Source organism: Diadema antillarum, unplaced genomic scaffold, assembly GCF_040938485.1.
Source record: "Diadema antillarum isolate AM-2024a unplaced genomic scaffold, OU_Dant_1.0 seq00000386_RagTag, whole genome shotgun sequence".
In the NCBI taxonomy this organism is placed as follows: Eukaryota; Metazoa; Echinodermata; class Echinoidea; order Diadematoida; family Diadematidae; genus Diadema; species Diadema antillarum.
Window position 1 is genome coordinate 584,938 of NW_027271384.1, and position 21,463 is coordinate 606,400.

A 21,463-nucleotide genomic window follows, 5' to 3' on the forward strand; every position below is an offset into this window, starting at 1 on the left:
CGCTAAAGACAGTTGACCAATTAGGCAGGTTTGACTACATTTTTCTTTTCCAGTCTTTTATGAAGGAAGACGTTTTTCTGAATTATATTACTAGTATGATACCCGGAATATGAACTGCAATATTCATGTCAACTGGTTTGGAAATAAAAATCAAAATGAGAGAATGATGAATCAATGAATGAGTATAGCAGGTCTGACTGCATTCATTAGTAAAATCACGGAGAATCCTATCGCGAGCGCGAGACCAATCTCAGCAGGCAACCATAATTTCTAAATCAAGGAGTCTTCCTAGCTCTTTTGTCTGCACAGAAAGAAAAATCGAAGATTGATTTGTATGGAATCTCTCGCGGAAGCAGGAAGATCTGGGCCCCGTTGCAAGAAAGTTGCAATCAATTGCAAATAATTGCTAATTTTGAAACAACCATTCTGATTGGCTCAGGGTCTGCCCTATCAAGAAGACATGCATGCAACAATGATTTTGATTGGCCAGTGACAATCAGTTGCAAGTTGCGTTTAAACGCAAAGTTTCTAGCAACGGGGCCCTGTTGTAGTTCTTAGCATCATATCATCTCTACGACTGTAGTTTACCACAATCCAGTTCGTCTGACCAATCTTCACAGTCGTTATTGGAGTCACACACGGTGTCCCGGTGGAGACACGTCTCTCCGTTGGCACAGTAGAAATCCTGAGAATTACAACTCTCTTTGCCTGAACAAACAAACAAACAAAAAAGATTAAAACAGACAAATACAGGCATAAGTTATCATATGCCATCGAGCGTCTTTGATTTCATCACGATATCAAAGTGAACATGGACTTGACATAATAATAATAATAATAATAATAATAATAATAATAATAATAACAATAATGACAATAATGACAATAATAATAATAATAATATTAATAATAATAATAATAATAATAATAATAATAATAATAATAATAATAATAATGTCTTCTTTATCCAGGGTAGCATCTTCGTTATGCCACTGCTCTACCAGAGGGCTCTGCCATTATTATTGCCCTAGCGTTGCCAGGTACCCAGTTATACACTTGGGTCGGGAGGGACGTGGTGGGTAAAAACATCTTGTCCAAGAACGTAAGCACTGGGCGGAAATCGAACTCGGGTCCTCCGACTGGGAGTCGGGAGTCTCATCCGCTATGCCACAGCGCCCCAAAATATCGTTTCATGATATCAAGAAAAGAAATATATGAAAAGTGATACTACACGAAAACCAATATACATTCAAGTCGAGTCAATTTGATTAAAAAATCAACAGACAGCGGTATGCCTGCATCACTGATGTTCATATGATACTCACAGTTAGCCTCGTCGGACCTATCGGGACAGTCCCCGTAGCCATCGCACACCAGCTCGTCTCGGATGCATCTCATGCGATTCTCGCACATAAAATGGTCCGGGGAGCAGTCGTCCCAATTCGCCCCTGTCAACCGATGTCATTAACGATTATTCATTGAGATGGTACAATACTCATTCTTCGGTACCCTACTGAATGTCACATAAAATCTCGAGCTATTCCGTTGTTTACCCATCCCTGCAATCTTAGCAAGGATAGCTCGCTCATATTAAAGAGAGTATTTCTTTGTTTTTACATAAATGGATATCTCCCCAATGAAACGTATGTTCTTCCTTCATTGAAACTTTACGTGAAAGATTCAATTCTCGAAATAAAGCACTATTACAAACACTATTACAAACTTTGAACAAAAGTGGGGATATTACCCCAGTTCCTGGCTAAAGTTTGCTAAAAGTGTATTTTATGCAAAATGAAGAAAATATCACCAGTACTTTCTAGTTCTCATTGTTCCCAAAATGTCCAAATCTTCGGCTTTGTCTACCACAAGATTGAATAACCTGACTCATCCATGAATACTTTAATCATTCACCCATCGATATGATACGACACAGACTTCTCCCTGTTAAATTTTATTCAAGAAGGGAAATATTCACCTTCTCTTTTTTTAGAACCGTCTGACCTTTCATTCTTTTTTAATCTCCATCTATAGTCCATTGTCTCCTTTTGAACTGCTCAACATGCACACTACCTTCCTGACAGAATATGATGCATGTAGTTGGTACAAAGGTCAAAATCTAACGCTTCCTCTGTCTTTGAGTAATGATGAAATGACTTGCATGAATAAAAGAAAGGTACAAATCACTTATGCACAACGCACATTCGACATCCGACACAGGACGCTTTGCCCTGACCCTTTGACTCAAGAGGTGAGCTACTATAGATGCCAAATAAGTTACTACTTAGAAAAGAAAACAGAAAAAAAAAACAAACAAACCGCAAGATTACAAGATCTATTACTAATACGCAAAAGCGACCACAGGGGGCCACACTCCCTGTATTGTGCATGTTTCTTGAACATCTGAAAGATAGGCCGCCATTGGCACATCGACGGTTGTGCGCTACTTACCACTCGGGGGAGGCTCAATCGTGTTGCAGGTCCAGCCGTCCTTGTCGAGCTCTTTTCCCGCGGGACAGGTGCAGGTGTAGGAGCCAATGGGCTCGTTTCGACACGTCCCGTCGCACCAGTCTTCGTATTCCCGACACTCGTTGACATCTGGGTGATGGTCCCGTTTCATAATATGGGAGAATTTGTTGGGTCATTTGCGAGTCCATAGGCGAGGAATTACCAAATGATTAGAAGGGAAATATACTATAGACAAATCTACAAAAATGACAACAAAATGGCAATGAATGTCAAATGCCGGCTTGTAGACTTTTTTTAATGTTATGATCAACTCTCATATCTTGCCCGTTGATATCAACCAAACATTGCTTACATAAATTTTGATTGTTTGGATGACTTTTTAAAAAAAATTTCAGATTCAAGTTTCATTTCTTGAGAATGGTTATTTCTGAAATGAAAAGTATTTCGCACAATTAGGGCAAATATTATATCTGAAAGGAGAATTATTGCTTCAGTCGTTCATGTACTTGATGATCAACACGTTCAATCCATAGAATGATGAAAGCTACTTGCAAGAAATAGGAAGATAAATGATCATGCAAAAGAGAGCTACAATGATAAGAGTGAAAACCTATCAAATTCAATGCTTGTGGGTTCCCACAGAATGATATACATTTGTACATTATATTTTGTTAGATGGATCAAGAATAATGAGATTACTAGGTAGAATAATACAGACTGAATAAAATCGTTAAACTAATCAGTGGGCAAGGGACAGCGTGGAGCACCATTAAATTGCTGTAAGTGGGCCTACATTTTCATGTCTACCTGTGCACTGGCTGGTTCTATGTTTGTAAAAATATCCTTCCTCGCAGACACACTCGCAGTGGTAGGCATCCAGCGCCGTGCCATGACTGCATCGGATTCCTCCGCAAGCTAACAACGAAACAAATAGTGCAAGCAGTAAATAACTATTACACGGCCGAAACTCTTTTAATTTGTTGATATCATCACGATCATTACATTATGTATACTTCTTTGTATCGGTGTCTCCGTAGGCCGCTCTATATCTTTTTTTTTTTTTAACCAAACGATTTATCAAGCAAATACAAACTTAAAAAAAAAATCCTACTCTACTCTCCTCGGTATACATAAATCTTCTGCTTCTTCTCAATGGAAACATCATACGAAAGAATAATCTTGATAACAGCTTGCACGTCAAATCGAACTGCAACATCCGCAACTGTTAGAGCCTATGGGAAATTTATGCCTATACAATAATTGTCAACTCAACCATGTCGTGGTTAAGCCTTTCACTTTCGCAAAGGGTGATGTCGAAATTACATGGCAGTCAAAAATGTTAGGCTGTAATGCCATGCTGGTTGACGAGTGACTGTCTAGTATCAAAGAAGCATACTTCACGTTTCTTATGATGATAAACATTTATACAATCATGTAATATGAAACAAAGATAATAATCATATATCTAATTCTTCTGTTACTTCGAATTTGCAGGCCTATTATGTGGCACATACTCGTAGATATAGTTTGAAATGTTGTTTACTGTTAACTTCTTCAATAGTTTTGCATTAGACTATTCAGGCATTCCATGCCTCGGGTTCTCTCGGAAAACGCCACAGGTCGAAAGACAATGATCGCAGTCACGTGGGCTTACGGAGTGAGTTGGATTTGGCCGGAAGAGGGCGACATGTCCTGTTATCAGCGTTGATGGAAAAACCGACATCACAATAACAGATGTATCCCCTGTTGGTGTTGATGCAGCCATGTTCGCAATTATGAGACATCTCCTCGCACTCGTCAATATCTACAAGAGAAGCAGAAAATAATGTTTAAGAGGGAAGCATAGGCAGAACTTCCAAAGTGGAGACTTAATGATGAGAGTGATGATACTATTGGATAAAATAAGCAACTTTCAGCAACTTTCTTTTTCTACTTTCAGAATGAAGAGAGATGTGAATGCAATATTGAGCGACGTCACTCCATGACAAACCCCCATTGTCAGAATGTAAGGTACACACACACTTACATAAAACAAACAGTCATTATATACCACTGTAGAAAACAAAATCGAATCACAACCACTTGATTTTAATTCTACGCCTTCGTATATGTTTCTCTGCTTCCTTCCACTGTATTCCTTCACTCTGAAAATACTACATCTCGATACAATGTGAGGTTTAAGTTATTTCGTTGTATTAGTATTTTTCAAACGCATGAAGATGGTTTGAAAATATTATATAGAGATTGTATACATGCATGTATGTATGTATGTAAAAGACAGAAAGAAAAAAAAAGAGATAAAAGAGATAGATAGCAAAAGAATTAAGAAGTTTAAAAGAGATGGACAGAGGGAGACATAGTTGGCTATATCTGGGGGTGTCTGCGTCTCTGTGCGTCCGTGCATGCTTTGAGAAGAGTAATATGGGATAGCACAATCGGCAATGACCCCGTGTCACTATTCTCACCTTCGCATTCCTCCGTGATAAAGTTGTACCTCATCCCTCGCCCACAGTCGCAGCGGCACCTGTTGATATCGAGTCTAGCGCCCCCATAGCACACCAATCCGAAGCATGCTGTGAACACAGAAGAGGGACATAATTCTCCTGACTCGACAACATACAGATGTACTCTGAGAACATTAAATTTTGCTGGTGGGTCTTTTCCAAGAAACAATTTTTAACGTCTTGTCGTAATGTAGTCATTACACGTGTATCCTTGCATTCGTTATCGGGCATTCTTTCGAGCTATTTTATATACCCAGCAGAAATAGCCGATGGCATTAAACTTTAATATAGGTTTTCCCATTCATTTTCAAACTTTTTTCATTCAATTTCACAAATTTTTACTTCAGTTTCGTCGCGGGATGTCGGGAATAGGCCAATCTTACTTTCAAATTCGTCTTTCGTCGTTCATTTTCAAATAAAGTCCATTTAATTCAGTCATTTGGCATACATTTTCGTCATTTACAGTTCAAATTCGTCAGTCTCACTCGCAGCACTCAAAACTGCAGGATCGATTTCGTCTGTTGTTAATAATTTTCGTTAAATTTTCATTCATATTCGTCTCATATCTCTATCCGGTGTGATTTCCCAGTCATTCATGTATTTTTTTTTTCTGTAACCGTTCACATTTTACATTCAGGAGTTAACATACACACAAGAGTCCCCCCCCCCCCCCCCCACACACACACACAGAACCAAAGATACAGACACACACACAAGCAATCCGAGTACACACTGATACAAACAGACGTACCGTCTTGCATACGACATCATCTGGCTAATTTGAATGAAAAATTCCTGAAATTGTGTGAACAAAAACGAATTTGTTCTTCACATTCTGCGATCCGTCAGCGGGAGGGATGAATTTGAATGATAATTGACGATTTTGAATGCTATGTCTTCGAAAATGTTTGACGAAAAAACGAATTACAATGACAATTGACGAAATTGAAGTTAGGATTTGCGTTCCACGTGCTTCCGGGACGAAATTGAATAATAAATCTTTGAAATTGAATGACAAAAGTGCGAATATGGATGGGAAAACCTATACTTAACTTGTAGCTTCTCCGTACGACGATTAATTGGTGGGAAACAAAATATACCTACGCCTATAGACATGAGAAAATTAGTATTATTAATACTAAATAGTATTGTTTGTATCTAATTTTTAGATCTAATGATCATGCACAACATAGTGACTGATTTCTTTCTTTCAGATAAACTTTTGTGGGTGTATGACGGCAAGAGAGGGATAATACCCTTAACCATGGACGTGTCATCCATCACAGCGAATGGACGATGAATTAGTGAGATTTCTCTTGGAGACCTACATATCGCAACTCGACTACAGCCATAACTCTCCGCATGAATGCGAGCTGGAAACTCCTTTCCTATATTTGGCAGAAAATCATACCAAAAACCAACGACCCGTGAAATCCATGTGCTTTTCAAATCGTGTTTTATAATACGATTAAACTTCGAAAGCTTTGCATTTTCAGAATTGACAAGCTTCTTCTCATTATCACCATTCATGGGATGCTTTGAAAAATCAATTACATGCTAGATATGAAGAGTTTTATTGCAAAATGAGCTAATCGCCATTTTTTAAACATTTCAAAGTAAGTTCATCATCAGATAGAGCAAAATTTAACCTTTCCAGTAAAATCTCATTAGTGACATATTAAGGAATATTCTAGAAGTTATGATTAAAAATATCCTGTATTTACTTTTAATTTCTTGCTTTTTAGCAGTTTTAATCACAAATGTCTCAACTTAACAAGTGTGGATTTAGCTCGTTTTGCGATGAACTTCTTCATATAATATTATGTACGCCAGGTTACACAAAATTAAGCACCCCCTGACGCGCAAATCGGTCAATACGAAACAACCTCTAAACGTACGACACCTTACGTAAAATCTTCGGTGCCTTGTAGCAGTCCCATCCGTTGGTGTGAAGGACAAACCCATAGCGACACCGACATTCGAACGTACCAGGCTGGTTGGTACACGTCCCTTTGCAGCGGGTGGGATATTCACGACATTCATTGATGTCTGCAGAAAGGAAGTGACGTATAGGACCTCATGATATAAACTTGTCAAACTTATAATCTTGAGAGCGGTGGTAGAGCTTTCCATTAGTACGAAGGGAGTCCTGTATTTCTTATGTTTATTTCTTGTTTTCAACACATATTTTTCTGAGTACTTTATCTAAAGGGTCACGTGTTGCAGAAAGTGGTAAAACCTGGAAAAAGATTGTATCTCTACTACATAAACTGCACCAACAGCTTTATTTGCCAAGTGTCAGTGGATATACACGTTGAAAACAAATGATTATAATAATAGTTACTCATATGGGGAACAAATCTTAAAGGGATTGTACAGTTCTGGTTGAGGTGAGGATTTAGCTTTTAACGTTTTGCGAGATGTTCAGAAACCACTCTATGAGATGTCAAAGAGCATGCAATTCTAAGGGGTATAAAAAGTTTATTTGATGAAAATCGGTTTTGAAATGGCTGAGATATCCAAAAACAAGGTAACACAAAGAGATCCTAATAAAAGGCGTGGCCTGTCGCCCTTTATTATTATCATTTTTTTTTTAATATCTCAGCCATTTGAAAACCAATTTTCATTGAATAAATGTTGAATCCTTCTTAAAATTACATGCTCTTTCTTATTTCATAAGAGGTTTCTCATTATCTCACTTAGGAATGTTATAAACCTGAATCCCCACCTCAACCAGTACTGTACAGTCCCTTTAATCATTTCCTATTGTTGTGGTTTAGGGGAAAAAAAACTGCAGATTTTGCTAAAAGCATTTTGGATTCTCTCCAAATACGCCGCAAACACTCACATCAAACTTTAATTACTGTTAATCTATACAGAACGCATTCGGAAAGACGCCACCACCGGCGATGGTTACATGGCAATGTTAATCATTTCCAAGAGAACGCCACCGCTGGGAAGATAAAAGCAGACATAGGAAAACAGCGGGACATTCAGAATGAGTAATCACGACATATACACTTCCTACTTGGTTTCAGCTGAACTGGTAGACCACAGCCCACGCATATAATGGTTGGACTTACTCAGTTTTATAGACAAACAAACTGTAAAGACGGGAGGAGGAGTATAATAGAACAATAAAGTTTATCATAATTATGCCACCAATTTTTCGTTGATTTGTACGTGACGTCATGAAAAATGGTAAAATCTCGAATTCACGCTGACACATACGATACTAAAATGAAAGGTACTCATTCACACTGGAAGAAGTGAAACTTGAATTATCCGTTAGAATAATGAAGCTCACTGCTTTTTCTAAGATGCGCTCAACACACTTTATGTGACCATGATAACGTTCGATATATGGCATCGATCGGAATAATCATTCCTTTAGAAAGAATCCGTCATAATGGCTACCAGGAAGAAGCGTCAATTGTGATTCCATCTCTAATTGTATCTCTTGTATACGTTTCCTGTTGGATAAACTCTCCATGGTTAATGAGTGAAGATTTCCTCTGGGTGTAAGAGAACTTCACCCCATTTACATCAGGTTTCCATAATCAAGCGGGATGAAAAGGGAATGTCGAAGCCATCTTCTTCAAAGCTCGTAAAATACACTCCAAATGACAGCAAACAACGTCACTAGCATAATTACAAGTGAAGCACGAAAAAAAAAATATTCCTAGGCTACCATACAAACAGGATGGAAGACGTTCAATGAAATCGGACATGAAATAAACAAGTTGTGATCTTAAAGGTTTTCCCGTTTGCACAGAAGAGTGGCATTGGTCGCAAAAAGATACGCAAATCAAGAGAGGCCGTCATCCCAGAATTCGCTCAATGCAAAGATAAAACTAGAAATGTCGCTATGGCGACTGGTATGCCTCCGCCATAATGCATGATTCTCCTAATAGGTCTATAGTACGTGTGGACAATGTGTGATTACATATTCATAAAATTGGCAAAACATTAAAATGACATGTTTGTCAAAAATGTGTTGAATGTTCACCTTCCTTGACCTAGATTTACTTGGATGAATAGGAGAGCATGCATTTGGGGATTTAAGGACTTAAACTTGACTTTGACCCTTTCATAAGTTTATGCATTGAGTAATTTTCATGGTATGGAGAAAAAGTGCAATTTCTGTATTGAATAGTAAATTGTTACCATTTTCATCTGGCCTTTGACCCTTAAATTCATAAGAGAATCAATGTCAGGCAGAACATGCATAAATATGTACATGTACTAAGTTTCAAGAAAATTTGAGCCACTTCCGAAAATATGGAGGAAGAAGTAATTTCAACACTTCCACTTGATCTTTGACCTTTTGACCTTTGACCTTTTTTTGGAAAAAAAAAAAACCTTCCCAGAGAATCTCTATTGGGTTGTACATACATACACCAGGTTTGAAAAGAAAATAATAATCCTACTGGCATTGCATAAATATGAGGGAAATAGTAAAATTTTGAAGTGTTGCCCTTGACCTTTGACCCCATGAACCCCAAATTCCCTAGATAATCATTGCCAGTCAGTACATGCATATATACTGTGTTCCAAGAAGACAATTTCCAAGATACGGAAAAAAGTGAAATTTTAACATTTTTACTTGACCTTTTGACCTTTGACCTCATGACCCCAAACTTTCACCAGAGAATTGTAATTGGGTAATACATGTATGCACTAAGTTTCAAGAAAATATCTTCAGGTATTGCCTAGATATGGGGGAAATAGTGAAATTTTCAGCATTTGACCTTGACCTTTTGACCTTTGACCTTGAGCATGTGCACCCAAAAGTTGATAGGCACAACTTCACCCCCTAATACACATACATGCCAAGTTTCATTAGGATACCTCAAAGGTTTTTTAGTTACGCTGTCCACAAAATTACGGACGGACGGAAGGACAGACGGACGGAAGGACGGACGGACGGACGGACGGACGGACGGAAGGACGGACAACCCGAAAACATAATGCCTCCGGCCTAAAAAGGGCTTTTTACACTTGTAAATTTTTGCTTAGTCCCGTACCAACGGTGGGGCTAAAGGGGGGGGGGGGGGGCCTTAGCCCCACCGTTGGTACGGGACTATCCTTAACCAACTTTCTGTTTACACTCGTTTTTGCCAAAGTGGGCTAGCCCCACCGATAGTCCGGTACTATCTGGCCCTGCAAAATAACAGGGTTAGCACCGCAATTGCGGTGCCAAGCAAGTGAGTGTAAACAGAACGAAAAAATAATCCTGGGCTAAGCGACGGAGACGAAGTCCGACCCTCACTGACCAATCAGAAACGAGGTAATCAAGTGCTGCCGGTGCTTGCGTGTACGTGTATACAGTACACAGCGTAATCATGGATATTCATGTGGTTTGGAAAGTCCGGGGCTAAGAAATACGAGTGTAAAAAAGGTCAGTTTTCTCCTTAGCCCCGGACAAGAGATAGTACGGGACTAATTGGCCAGTGCAAAAAGCTGAAAAAATTGGTACGGGACTAACGATAGTCCTGGGTCAGAGAAAGTCCGGGGCTAAGAAACACAAGTGTAAAAAGGGCTTAAGTCATTTTCTCATTCAAGTCATTATTGCTGGCTTGGTGCAAGGGGCACAATAATGACATGTTTTAAGGATACACTTAGTTTTAATGACAAAGAAAAAAAATCAGTGGAGATTTGTGTTGTTGTTGTTGTTTCAATTTAATTGAAGACTTGTGAGGTGATAACATCATCACCTCCAATTTGCATAATGTGGTTCTTTCTAACATATAACATAATCAAACTGTTCGTTAAAAAGCTATGTAACCTCATCAAAATCCATTACTTTCCTTTTTTATGTCCGATGTTGTTGAATTTTTTACCGGTGAGCTTGATACTTAACTATTCAAGATGTAACTTGTCTGTGATAATGTACTTGAAGTTTTTGGTGATATCGATCAGGTACACATTTCATTACCAAAATGTTGATGTTTATGTATCACACCATTATGAACTAGCAATCAAGTCTACAATAACCCTTTTTTTTTTCAATTTTTTAAAAATCTTGTAAAGCACTTACCGTCGCACCTGTCCGCATACCTGGTTGATATTCTATACCCCTTGTCACATTCACATCGGCAGGTGGCCGTATTAAGATGCTGGTTCGCACCGCACGTAACCTGGCAGGAGGCTTGAATTAGTTGTAAGAGATCACAGAGCAAAATCATCATAAATGTATGCCGTCATATAGAGATCAGCTCACATCTAGTACTTACATCTGAAATATACGCTGTGACGTAATCGACTGAACGTCATCATCATTAGTAACTGTTTTTATTTTATGTCCTTTAGTCACTATGCTCTTATTATCTCGCGTTATATCGATTTACTTCCACAACTATTTTCCTTTTTTTTTGTTTTTCATTAGCAACAAAAACATCTAGAGCAAAATGTTTCATAGTTGGTAATTATCTATCACAATCAATTTAAAATGCGATCATTTTCAAATAAAACTTCACTTACATGATGGATCCTCACTTCGGGCTGCGCTTGATCTAGTCTTTGAAAAGGAGATCAAAAATAACGGGAATGATACTTCTGTTAGCAAATTATGCAGCATCAAAATAATCATACAATTTGTGTATTCTTCAACCTACGATACGTCACGTCAACACAGTCAGGTGCAAACAGTGGCGTATCTAGGGAAAACGGCGCCCGGGGCAAGCGCGAAAATTGCGCCCCTAATTTCTGAAAAAGTGTTAAACCCCAACCCCATCCCGGTAGGGACTTTAAACAAAGTCCACATGATATGCTTTTTCAAGCACTTTAAAGGGGTCTTTTGAGGGTGATTTAAATGTAAGTGAATTTTGATAAATTTTGGCGAGCGAGCGCAGCGAGCGAGCCGAAAATTTTGGTATTTCAGCTTACAAAACATGGAATTCTTGTCATTTTTTGCTAATCAAATCTTACAATTCCAATCAAGATATAGTGACGGCCTTATAGATAACGATTTATACCAACAAACTGCATGAGGAATTTCAAAAGTACTCTAAATTAGTACACGCGAGTTAGCCGAAATTTGTATATTTCCACGTCATCATCACATTTTATTCTTATCTCTTTTTTCTTTCTTTTTTTATAAATTTTGGCGAGCGAGCGCAGCGAGCGAGCCGAAAAATTTTGTATTTCAGCTTACAAAACATGGAATTCTTGTCATTTTTTGCTTATTAAATCTCACAATTCTAATCAAGATATAGTGACGACCATATAGATAACGATTTATACAACGATTTATACCAACAAACTGAGGACTTATAATACTAGTACTCTAAATTAGCACGAGCGAGTGAGCTGACATTTGCATATTTCCGCGTCAACATTACATTTTGTTCTTATCTTTTTTGATTTGTTTTCTTTTTGCCCCCCCCCCCCATAATTATGTTCGAAACCGTTGGCGTCCTCTCTTGATCCAATCGGCGATCGCTTCAGAACGAATGAAATTGCAGCCGCTGCTCCGTGTAACATTTTTCCTGCTTAATATAAAATGACATGTGTGAACACAATAGGCATTGTCATTTTGTGCGCGTCATCGTCACGTTTTGTTCTTATCTTCTTCTTTTCTTTCTTTTTTTTGGATAAATTTTGCCGAGCGAGCGCAGCGAGCGAGCCGAAAATTTTTGTATTTCAGCTTACAAAACATTGAATTCTTGTCATTTTTGGCTTATTTAATCTTACAATCCTAATCAAGATAATAGTGACGGCCTTATAGATAACGATTTATACCAACAAACTGTGGACTTGAAAAAAAATACTCTAATTTGTACGAGCGAGTGAGCCGAAATTTGCATATTTCCTCGTCATCATTACATTTTGTTCTTATCTTGCTTGATTTTTTGCGCCCCCTTCCCCCCCCCCCCTATGTTCGAAACCGTTGGCGCATTCTTTTGATCCAATCGGCGATCGCTTCAGAACGAAAGAAATTGCAGCCGCTGCTCCGTGAAACATTTTGCTTGCTAAATATAAAATGACATGTGTGAACACAATAGACATTGTCATTTTGTCAGCGTTATCATCACGTTTTGTTCTTACCTTCTTTATTAATATAAATTTTAGCGAGCGAACGCAGCGAGCGAGCCGAAAATTTTTGTATTTCAGCTGACAGAACATGGAATTCTTGTGTGAACACAATAAACATTGTCATTTTGTCCGCGTCATCATCATGTTTTGTTTTTATCTTGTTTGATTTGGTTTTCTGCCCCCCCACCACCATTCTCTCCCCCCCCCCCCCTTTCCGGCCGAGTTTTTTTTTTCTTCTTCTTCTTCTTCTTCTTTTCTTTTTTCTTTTTTCTTCTTCTTCGTTTTTTTTTTCTTTTTCTTCTTTTTTTTTTCGTTTTTTTTTCGTTTTTTGCGCCCCCAAGGAGTGGCGCCCGGGGCACGTGCCCCCCTTGCCCCCCCCCCCCTAGATACGCCACTGGGTGCAAAGTTCTCTGTAGGCTTGGTGTGATATGAATTTCGACCCTTGCGACACAAATTAAAATTCTCTCCTACCACATTGTCTCTCCTATGCACGAGTAATGTGAATTTTCATTTCTTCTATTATCTCTTTCTCTCTCTCTCTCTCTCTCTCTCTGAATTTGTATATGAATTGCATATATCTGAATATATATATATATATATATATATATATATATATATACATATATATATACATATATACATATTCATATACATGTATTACTCTCCCTGGCGAAGGGAAAAAGGGAAATCGCCATGACGGTTGATCAAGATTCTAATGCTTAAACTAAGTGCGGATAGCTGACAGAAAAGAATATGGCAATAATAACATATAGGTTTAATTCAATTTTCAAAAGGATGAGCTGACAAAGGAGACACCCCCGTGCACCCACAGATGCCAAATGATATCTACTTTCATATCACTGAAAGAAAAACGAACAACAACAACATTGAGAACAGGAAAATTTTAGACCTTGATGTATACAGTAAGTCGGTAAAGGATGTCGGCAGGGTATAGCGTGTGTAATGGGGTCACGGGTGATCGGAACAACATATGGCGAGAATATGGGTACAACCGCAGTTACTCATTTACGAAATTTTACTTCAATCGAGGGGTTTAAAGGGCAACTCCAATCCATGTTAAGATTGAATATTGAATCGGAGGAATAGAGTCATTCGCCGAAAGTCGCATTAATATGGGACAAACCCCACGAAAATTACAAAATATCAACTCTTTACATGTATTTTTGGAATGCTGAAATCTTACCACCAAGTGCATAGTAGGCCTATATGAGATCATGACGTCATCACCCAATGCCACTCCCATCGGTTTTACCTTGAATATCATAAATGCATTTTTCATACATAATTAAGCCCTATACACCCCTTCCCTCTGAAGTCAGAAGAGCAGCTTTTGTGAATCGGTACAATTCATTAAAAAAAAAAAAACAGAACGAAAATTTTCAATTTCTCTGTAAATTTTCCTTTAAAAAGTTCCCGAAAAATAATGACTATAAATGCACAAAGCAAGTGATAGGAAAATCCGTGAGGCGATAATATCTTCACTACCTCTTCTGTCTTGATTATGTACAGTGTATTATATTTATAGTTAATAAATCACTTTTTCGAGGAAATATACGGAATTTCACACTTTCTGAACTGATATTTGACCGTCATAATGCAACATTTCTGAACTGATAATAGCATTTGACAATCATGGTCGCTGCGAACAATATAGTATCCACAGAAATCCATAGTGTTTCTAACATTCCACAGGACAGGTGAGATACGGAAAACAAGAGTGATTCTAATCACATTTGAATACACGACTCTCTAAATGATTATACGATGCTGGGTTTCTCTCTCTTTCTCTTCTTTTTTGTTATATGGTTTAGTTGCTTTTCCTGCGATAGTTCCGGTGAACCAATAATGTGAGTCATACAAGATTTTTTTTCTCTGTTCCTGTTCGAAGGGTCTCCCGTTTTCTGCTGACTCGCGGAGTTCGAATCCCTGGTATAAGCCGTCAAAAGGCGACTGTGGGTTCTAAGGCGGGACGATGTTCACTGTATGACGTTCATGTCATTTCCTTTCGAACTATCATACTCGAAACGTATCTGACTCTGCTTCATTTCATACACAATCTGCATGCAATTCTACGGTAAAAACTTGGATCATAGAGCTGTACGTATATAGCTCCATGCTTGGTCACTCCATATTTCCCATTCTGTTCCCCCAACGATCAAAAAATGTTCTTGGTAACCCCTCACGTACATATATCTTCCCTTAACAAGATTTAATGGGATCAGACGGGATTCGCTCATGCAGTGATAAGATCGATTTTCTTAAATCACATATTGCTGTGAAAAGTTCACCCCTTCGAAGGACGAATGACATTATGGATTCTATATGCTCGCGATTGTCATCATAACATACGAAAGTGTTTTACCCACCATCATTTTTTTCCCCTGACCTAGGTGTGCAATATTTCTGGCAATCAATGCTGGACATTCAGTCATCTGAATCGAGGGAACTCAAAATCGGAAGGAATGAAAAGTTCTCGCACACCAGGTCCCACCACCCTGCTTATACATTGCTACCTGTCTACATTTGGGATCAAGTTCAACACGTGCCTTCGATAAATCACTAAGGTGGGTTCCATTCACCCTCTTATGGGTAGCTCCAAGGTATACTAGTAATCACACAGTAATCATGAAAGGTTAGGACTACCTATACGTTTTTGGCAAAAATAGAAGACATCATACCATTATTATGAAATGAAGCGGAGATGAGAGAGAGAGACAGCGGATGAAATACAAAACCAGGGAGAAATGCTATTGTTCGGCCTAATCGATAATACAAGATATGTACGTGCATATATTCACTACCTACTGATGTATCAGGGAGATCAGAAAGAGCGGAAATGGTGATTTCCGCCTACACCTTCTGTCAACATCTCGAAAACGAAAGATGATAAAGAAGGGGGCGGGAGAGAAAACGGTGCAGGTAAATGCTATGCGCTGGACTCGAGCAGCGGTGGTGACTAGGCGTACTCATTTCGCCAGCACAGCAGTTTGTCGAGTTCGCGTGCTTTGCATGCGTGGGGCAACCTCGATTGTCCTCTCACGCACCAGCCAGCCGACTGTCACGCTGATCTACTTGCCACTATTCAACTGTATTGCACTTTACGGTGTGACCCGAAGGTGACGGACTGATGACAACTCTCCGTCTGGGGACGAGGTTGACGTGTGAGATGTGAGAGCCCCCCCCCCCCACCCCAATACTTATAAATCGATACAAGGACATAGCAAGTAAATGAAATAACAAGTAAGTTTGAATGATTTGCTTCCTATATATGGATGATCACTCTTGATGGCGTGACTGCATCGACACACAGCCTTCAAACATTATAATGAAAACGAGAACGAAATTAAACAAATCAACACGATAGAAAATATCATTTCCTTGATTTCAAACAAGAGCAATCTGAGTTTAATGACTTACCGGTAAAAAATCATATAATTCAATCATTCAATAAACACTTAGGTCAACTAACAGGTGAGTGAAATTAGAATAATTTTACTTAAAATGAATTTCTTTTATTTTTGTCATGACTCCAGTCAGGATACAGGCGAAAATAATCAAGAGCATTAGGCCCTATGTTGTCAGGCATCCTGAAAGACGGAGAGAGTTGCGTCACTGATTTACAACACAGTTATTCTGGTTCTTGAAGTGAAGAATAACAAAACCATGTGAGCACTGTGGTAAAGTGGCCCTAGACCCTTGACATTCAGTCGGAGGTCCCGAGTCCGAATCCCGTCAAGTGCCTATACGTCCTTAGACAAGATATCTTACCCACTATGTCCGACTAGACCCAGGTGTAAAATGGGTATACCTGGCAATACTTAGCTTGGAGGGCACTCCGGAAGAAAAGCGCTTACACTGAAGGGGCTATTCTGGGTAAACAATACCTAATTATCATTGTCATTATTACTAATGATACATATCTGGTGAAAAATTTTCCGGTATTCCTCAAACATTCACTGGGTGTTTCATTTAAACACAAACACATATTTCGGCTATGGCTGGCTCCATATATACATTTGGGAAAATTTCCCTTTTAAAAGGCGCAATTGCTTTCTCACATTTTATAGCACGCAGTCGAATCAATTTTATAAGTTGAGAACAACTGTGTAAACATTTAGTAGCAAGCTATCCAGATAGCTTGTATCTTATGGCCGACTTGTAGTTTTTCATTGATACATGTAGTTCTGAATACGCCGAATCTACTAGACTATAGGCCAGGTCGTGATATAGAAGAATAGCGGAAGTATTGGTTACAGGAAGATTGCAGTTCACAACCTCGAAAGGAATTGTTGCCTGCTCAGTTCTTTTTGTCATTTAAAGGTCCTCAACAAGCAGACTCCGACAAAAATATTTTAGTACTATTAATTTGCTGTACGCTAAACGACATGTAGCGGGTGATTATGGGACAGACCACAACAGCTTATATATATATACATGCCGGTATGAAACCTCACCATATAATTTTATCTATGATAATCTCCAGGCGGGCCATTAGTCTGATATAATTGATATTCCACATACTAAAGTTGGCATAAGTAGATATGTCTATTCCGTTTGCAAGGACAACAGAATGCTCGCATAGGAAACATTTTTGGTGTCAATATTGTACTGTGTCTCCTCCGTATCCTTGATATTTAGGAAACCAAACAAAGTGTTCTTTTTCTTTTGGTTTTAATGTTATCGGTCTCTTAAACCTTTCGGTTACATGTTTAAAGGGGACGTCTGCTCGATCTCTGCGTTCATTTTCAATCCAGATTCGGGTTACGATAAAATTATTACAACAAGAAATAAGCGATGTTTAAACGACACTGTGATGGTTGGGTTGGGGGGAAGATCTACCTTTCCGGTTCAATAACATTCGTTACAATACTCCACATTCTTGGTCGGTATTTTTATTGCACGGATACTTTTATTGCGACCATCAATCCTATATGTCACGGGAAAACTCGGGGGAGGCGCGAGGGGAAATATTGTAACGCATGGCGGATCCCCCTTTATTTTTTCTTATGACAAAAGAAATTTATAAAAATGGAGGGGCGCGTGCGCTCCCCCCCCCCCCCCCCCCTTTACGGAATTCCTGGATCCGCACCTGGTAACGTGTTCTTCGATATACACTACAGATGAGTAAGTACATTATACAGTAGAAGGATGAATTGTAGGATGAATTCTAGCCCTATATCGTTAACTTTGTCCACTGTATCACCTGAGTATCATTCACCCGATAAGCTGCCTCAGCAGCTCGGTCGGACATCCTCTTACCCTTGTCTTCTGCTTCCTCCTCGCCAGTGACCCGGGCCCAGCCGCGATAACACACAGCACCACGAAAAACCAGCGGTAAACAATGCAGAGCTTCATAATGTCATGCAAGTGATCACGATGTCTCCACTGCAAAAGTTTCCGTCAAACAATACAACGCCTATTATCAAAGACAGCAAAGAGAGTATAGAGAGGAGGACGATGATTAATTTTCACGCCCACTTTCTAATCTTTACTGACAGAGCACTCTCTTTGTATTTCCGCCATCATCAGCCAGTGCAGCACAATGATTATAGACCTATTTCCAGACACATTGGTTGCTTTGCATCAAAGGTAATCAAAATTCTGCGGTTATTCCCTCTTTGTATTCACCATCAAACTCTGCGACGATATTCAGTGCAGACTGAAAATTGAATGTATCACAATTTTTTCGCAAAGTATCCACAAATCCGCATTAAGGAAAGTGCATCGCTGTCGACGTTATTATGTCGTCGTGATGCAAGTTTAATCAAGTCCGGAAACGTTTTCTGAGTGCACTTGCAAAACACTTTCTCAAAACTTTTCAGGACACGCGCATACTGATACACAAACAAAGATTATCTAAAATGAACCCGATAGATCCTCACAAATGCAATGCTGAGCAGGCACTCATCGTTGTCATCATCGTCATCACGTCTTATCGTCGAATTTGTGGTCGATCTCCAGCTTCTAAGGTAGTAACCACACTCATCAAAAGTTCCTTAGTCTACAACGACTGACGTATAGGCATCCGTGCAAAGAATCAAGTAAACAATTCAAAGACGCATGGTTCATAAGTCAATACCGGATACAGACTCACTCACACACATGTCTACACGTTGCTAAACGCGGCAGGACCAAGAGCAGACGGTGTGCGGTGGGTGAGTGAATGGTCCTCAGCTCTGCTCTGTCACGCGGGCAACAAAAACAGCTGTTGACTCAGAGCGTCACACAGGTGGCGAAGTTATGGTAGTCTCTCCCTCTCTCAAGGCAACCTCCCATGGACTTGACCTCAGTAACCCGAATCCTGTCTTATGGGGTTATATCAAAACAAACACCAGATCAAAAGTCTTTCCCTCCCTCTCTCGCTAGCTCTCTCTCTCTCTCCTTGCCTGCAGCTCCGTTGATCCATGGAGCAGCCAGTTCCGCAAAGCGCTAGTACAGGGAGAAGCGAGCGGCGGCGGGGTGTCTTGCTGGCCAGGGTTGACGAAGAAGTCAAGGAGGTATAGTCGTTGGATCTCATTGAGCGCGCGAAGTGTAGGCCTACCAAAACCTGTTGGGTTGTGGGGACGAGTTGCGTGCACCACCACTGCACCACCGGCATCCTCGAGCGACCTCCACGAGAAAGCCAGGAAGGCACTCCGACTCATTGCGCTATGACACTCAGTTCTGTATGCCACAATAAAAAGATAACAATAATACCAGAGAAGCAGGATAATACATCTGCATTTCTGCGCCGAGAATGCAAGCAGGGAGATGATTGATCCCTGATGAAAGCAACTATATCATCGCGCAAATATTTCCTCTTCATTATTCTAGTCATAGTTGCGTACTCTGACTTTGTTCCTGTTTATTGACCGAACTGTGTCTTTCCAAGGAGGTACTAGGCCCTACTTTCTTATTTCCACTTTGGGCTTTCCAAAAATTTGGAGGGGTGCACGTCACGGGTTCGACAGTCACGGATCATACAGCCCACGAGTCATACAGCCCATACGTCGACACAAGGCCCACGAGTTCTACACTAGGCAAGCAAGACGCACGATCGAGTTCACTGCTAAGTAAACAAGGCCCACGAGCCCGTTATGTAATGTCGAACTCGTGGGTCGTTTTTTACCTATAGTATCGGACTCGTGGGACTTCTTTGCTTATTGTCGAACTAATGGGCTCCATGACTCGTTGGTGGTATGACTCATGCGGGATCCTTATTCAATGTTGAACTCGTGGGCTGTATGACTCATGGGTGTCAGTCTCGTGGGATAGCCCTGTTTGAAGCTCCTCGACCTTTCCGCATGGCCGCAGTTTCTCGAATAAATTTGATAAACCTCGATTATAAAGATCAGAAACATGAATAATGATTTTCTATATAAATATGAGTTGAACACTACAGTGAACAAAGTAGGCCTAGATTTAAATCCGCTTCGCATGGGAACACACTCACAAATATTATTTAGTGGAAATAGACGAGAAATTACTTGAAAGTGATACAAAAAAAATCGCAATATGATTCTAAAAGTCCGTAAAACTTATGAAACGGATGTAATATTTCAAAAATAAAATGGGATTATATCGAGAGTGAGAACCGCTCTCAAATACTACATATTTAGTATCTTTTTGAATTATTTTCTTTTGTGAGGACCAATCTCGTTAGACTTATCGAACAATATAAGATCTTTGGTGTTTAACTTTTTGGAGGTAAAAACGAATTAAGGATTGTTGTAGGTCGATGAGTTTATGGCTTTGAAACGTTGATTACTATAGTAAGTATAGAAATTTATCTAGTATGTTTTGATAGATCCAAACACCATCCGAATTCCGTGAGAACCGGAAGGGGTAAGAAAACTGAGCCAATCTATCATATGCTGAAGGGAATGTGAATTGAAAACTAAAAAGTCCACTTCAAATTTAATTAGATTTCCAATATAAGAACTATAAAAAAATCAAAACAGTAAAAGTTTTGAAAAGATCGGACAGGGACGGGAAGGTTGTTATGGTTATAAGATGTTTCGCAATATACTACACTGTATCATCATTAGCAACCTTAATAATTTCAGACATGGTGGTTGTGTTTGATTATACTATTTTGGATTGTCAATTTGAATCAAACGACATTCAATTTTCCGAAAGAAATCAGCTTCAGATACGCTGTATGACCCACACAGAGTTCTCCCTAAGAGCGACCACCGTGATGTATGTATGACCTCAAAACGAATGACTGGATACTAAACAAATATGACGCAGTTATATATGACAACGATTTCTTCAAGATGAGCCTTTGTTCTCTTCCTGTCTGGCGTTCATTATTTCGCCAGGTTGGCAACACGAACTTCAAGCACTGGTCGACTTTGGACCTAGCCAAGCCTTGGCCTTTGTGTCTGACATAATAAGTGTTCATTCAAATTAAAAACTTCTATTATACACGCTAGACGTGTTCCGTGTTTTGT

The 21,463-nt window shown here is 39.4% G+C and overlaps 1 protein-coding gene across 1 annotated transcript in view; it reads right to left on the reverse strand.

Annotated features, from left to right (window-relative positions):
• The window catches only part of LOC139731876 (uncharacterized), a 33,503-nt gene extending 15,035 nt beyond the window's left edge, over positions 1 to 18,468 (reverse strand). The window contains exons 1-10 of the mRNA XM_071642751.1: positions 18,288 to 18,468; positions 11,454 to 11,490; positions 11,011 to 11,121; positions 6,879 to 7,019; positions 4,932 to 5,039; positions 4,121 to 4,270; positions 3,274 to 3,381; positions 2,449 to 2,595; positions 1,326 to 1,448; positions 589 to 708 (exon numbers count right to left, since the gene is read on the reverse strand). Of these exons, the coding sequence (XP_071498852.1) occupies positions 589 to 708; positions 1,326 to 1,448; positions 2,449 to 2,595; positions 3,274 to 3,381; positions 4,121 to 4,270; positions 4,932 to 5,039; positions 6,879 to 7,019; positions 11,011 to 11,121; positions 11,454 to 11,490; positions 18,288 to 18,383 (1,141 nt within the window). The 5' untranslated portion in view covers positions 18,384 to 18,468. The remainder of the gene's footprint in view (positions 1 to 588; positions 709 to 1,325; positions 1,449 to 2,448; positions 2,596 to 3,273; positions 3,382 to 4,120; positions 4,271 to 4,931; positions 5,040 to 6,878; positions 7,020 to 11,010; positions 11,122 to 11,453; positions 11,491 to 18,287) is intronic.
• Positions 18,469 to 21,463: the final 2,995 nt, after the last annotated feature.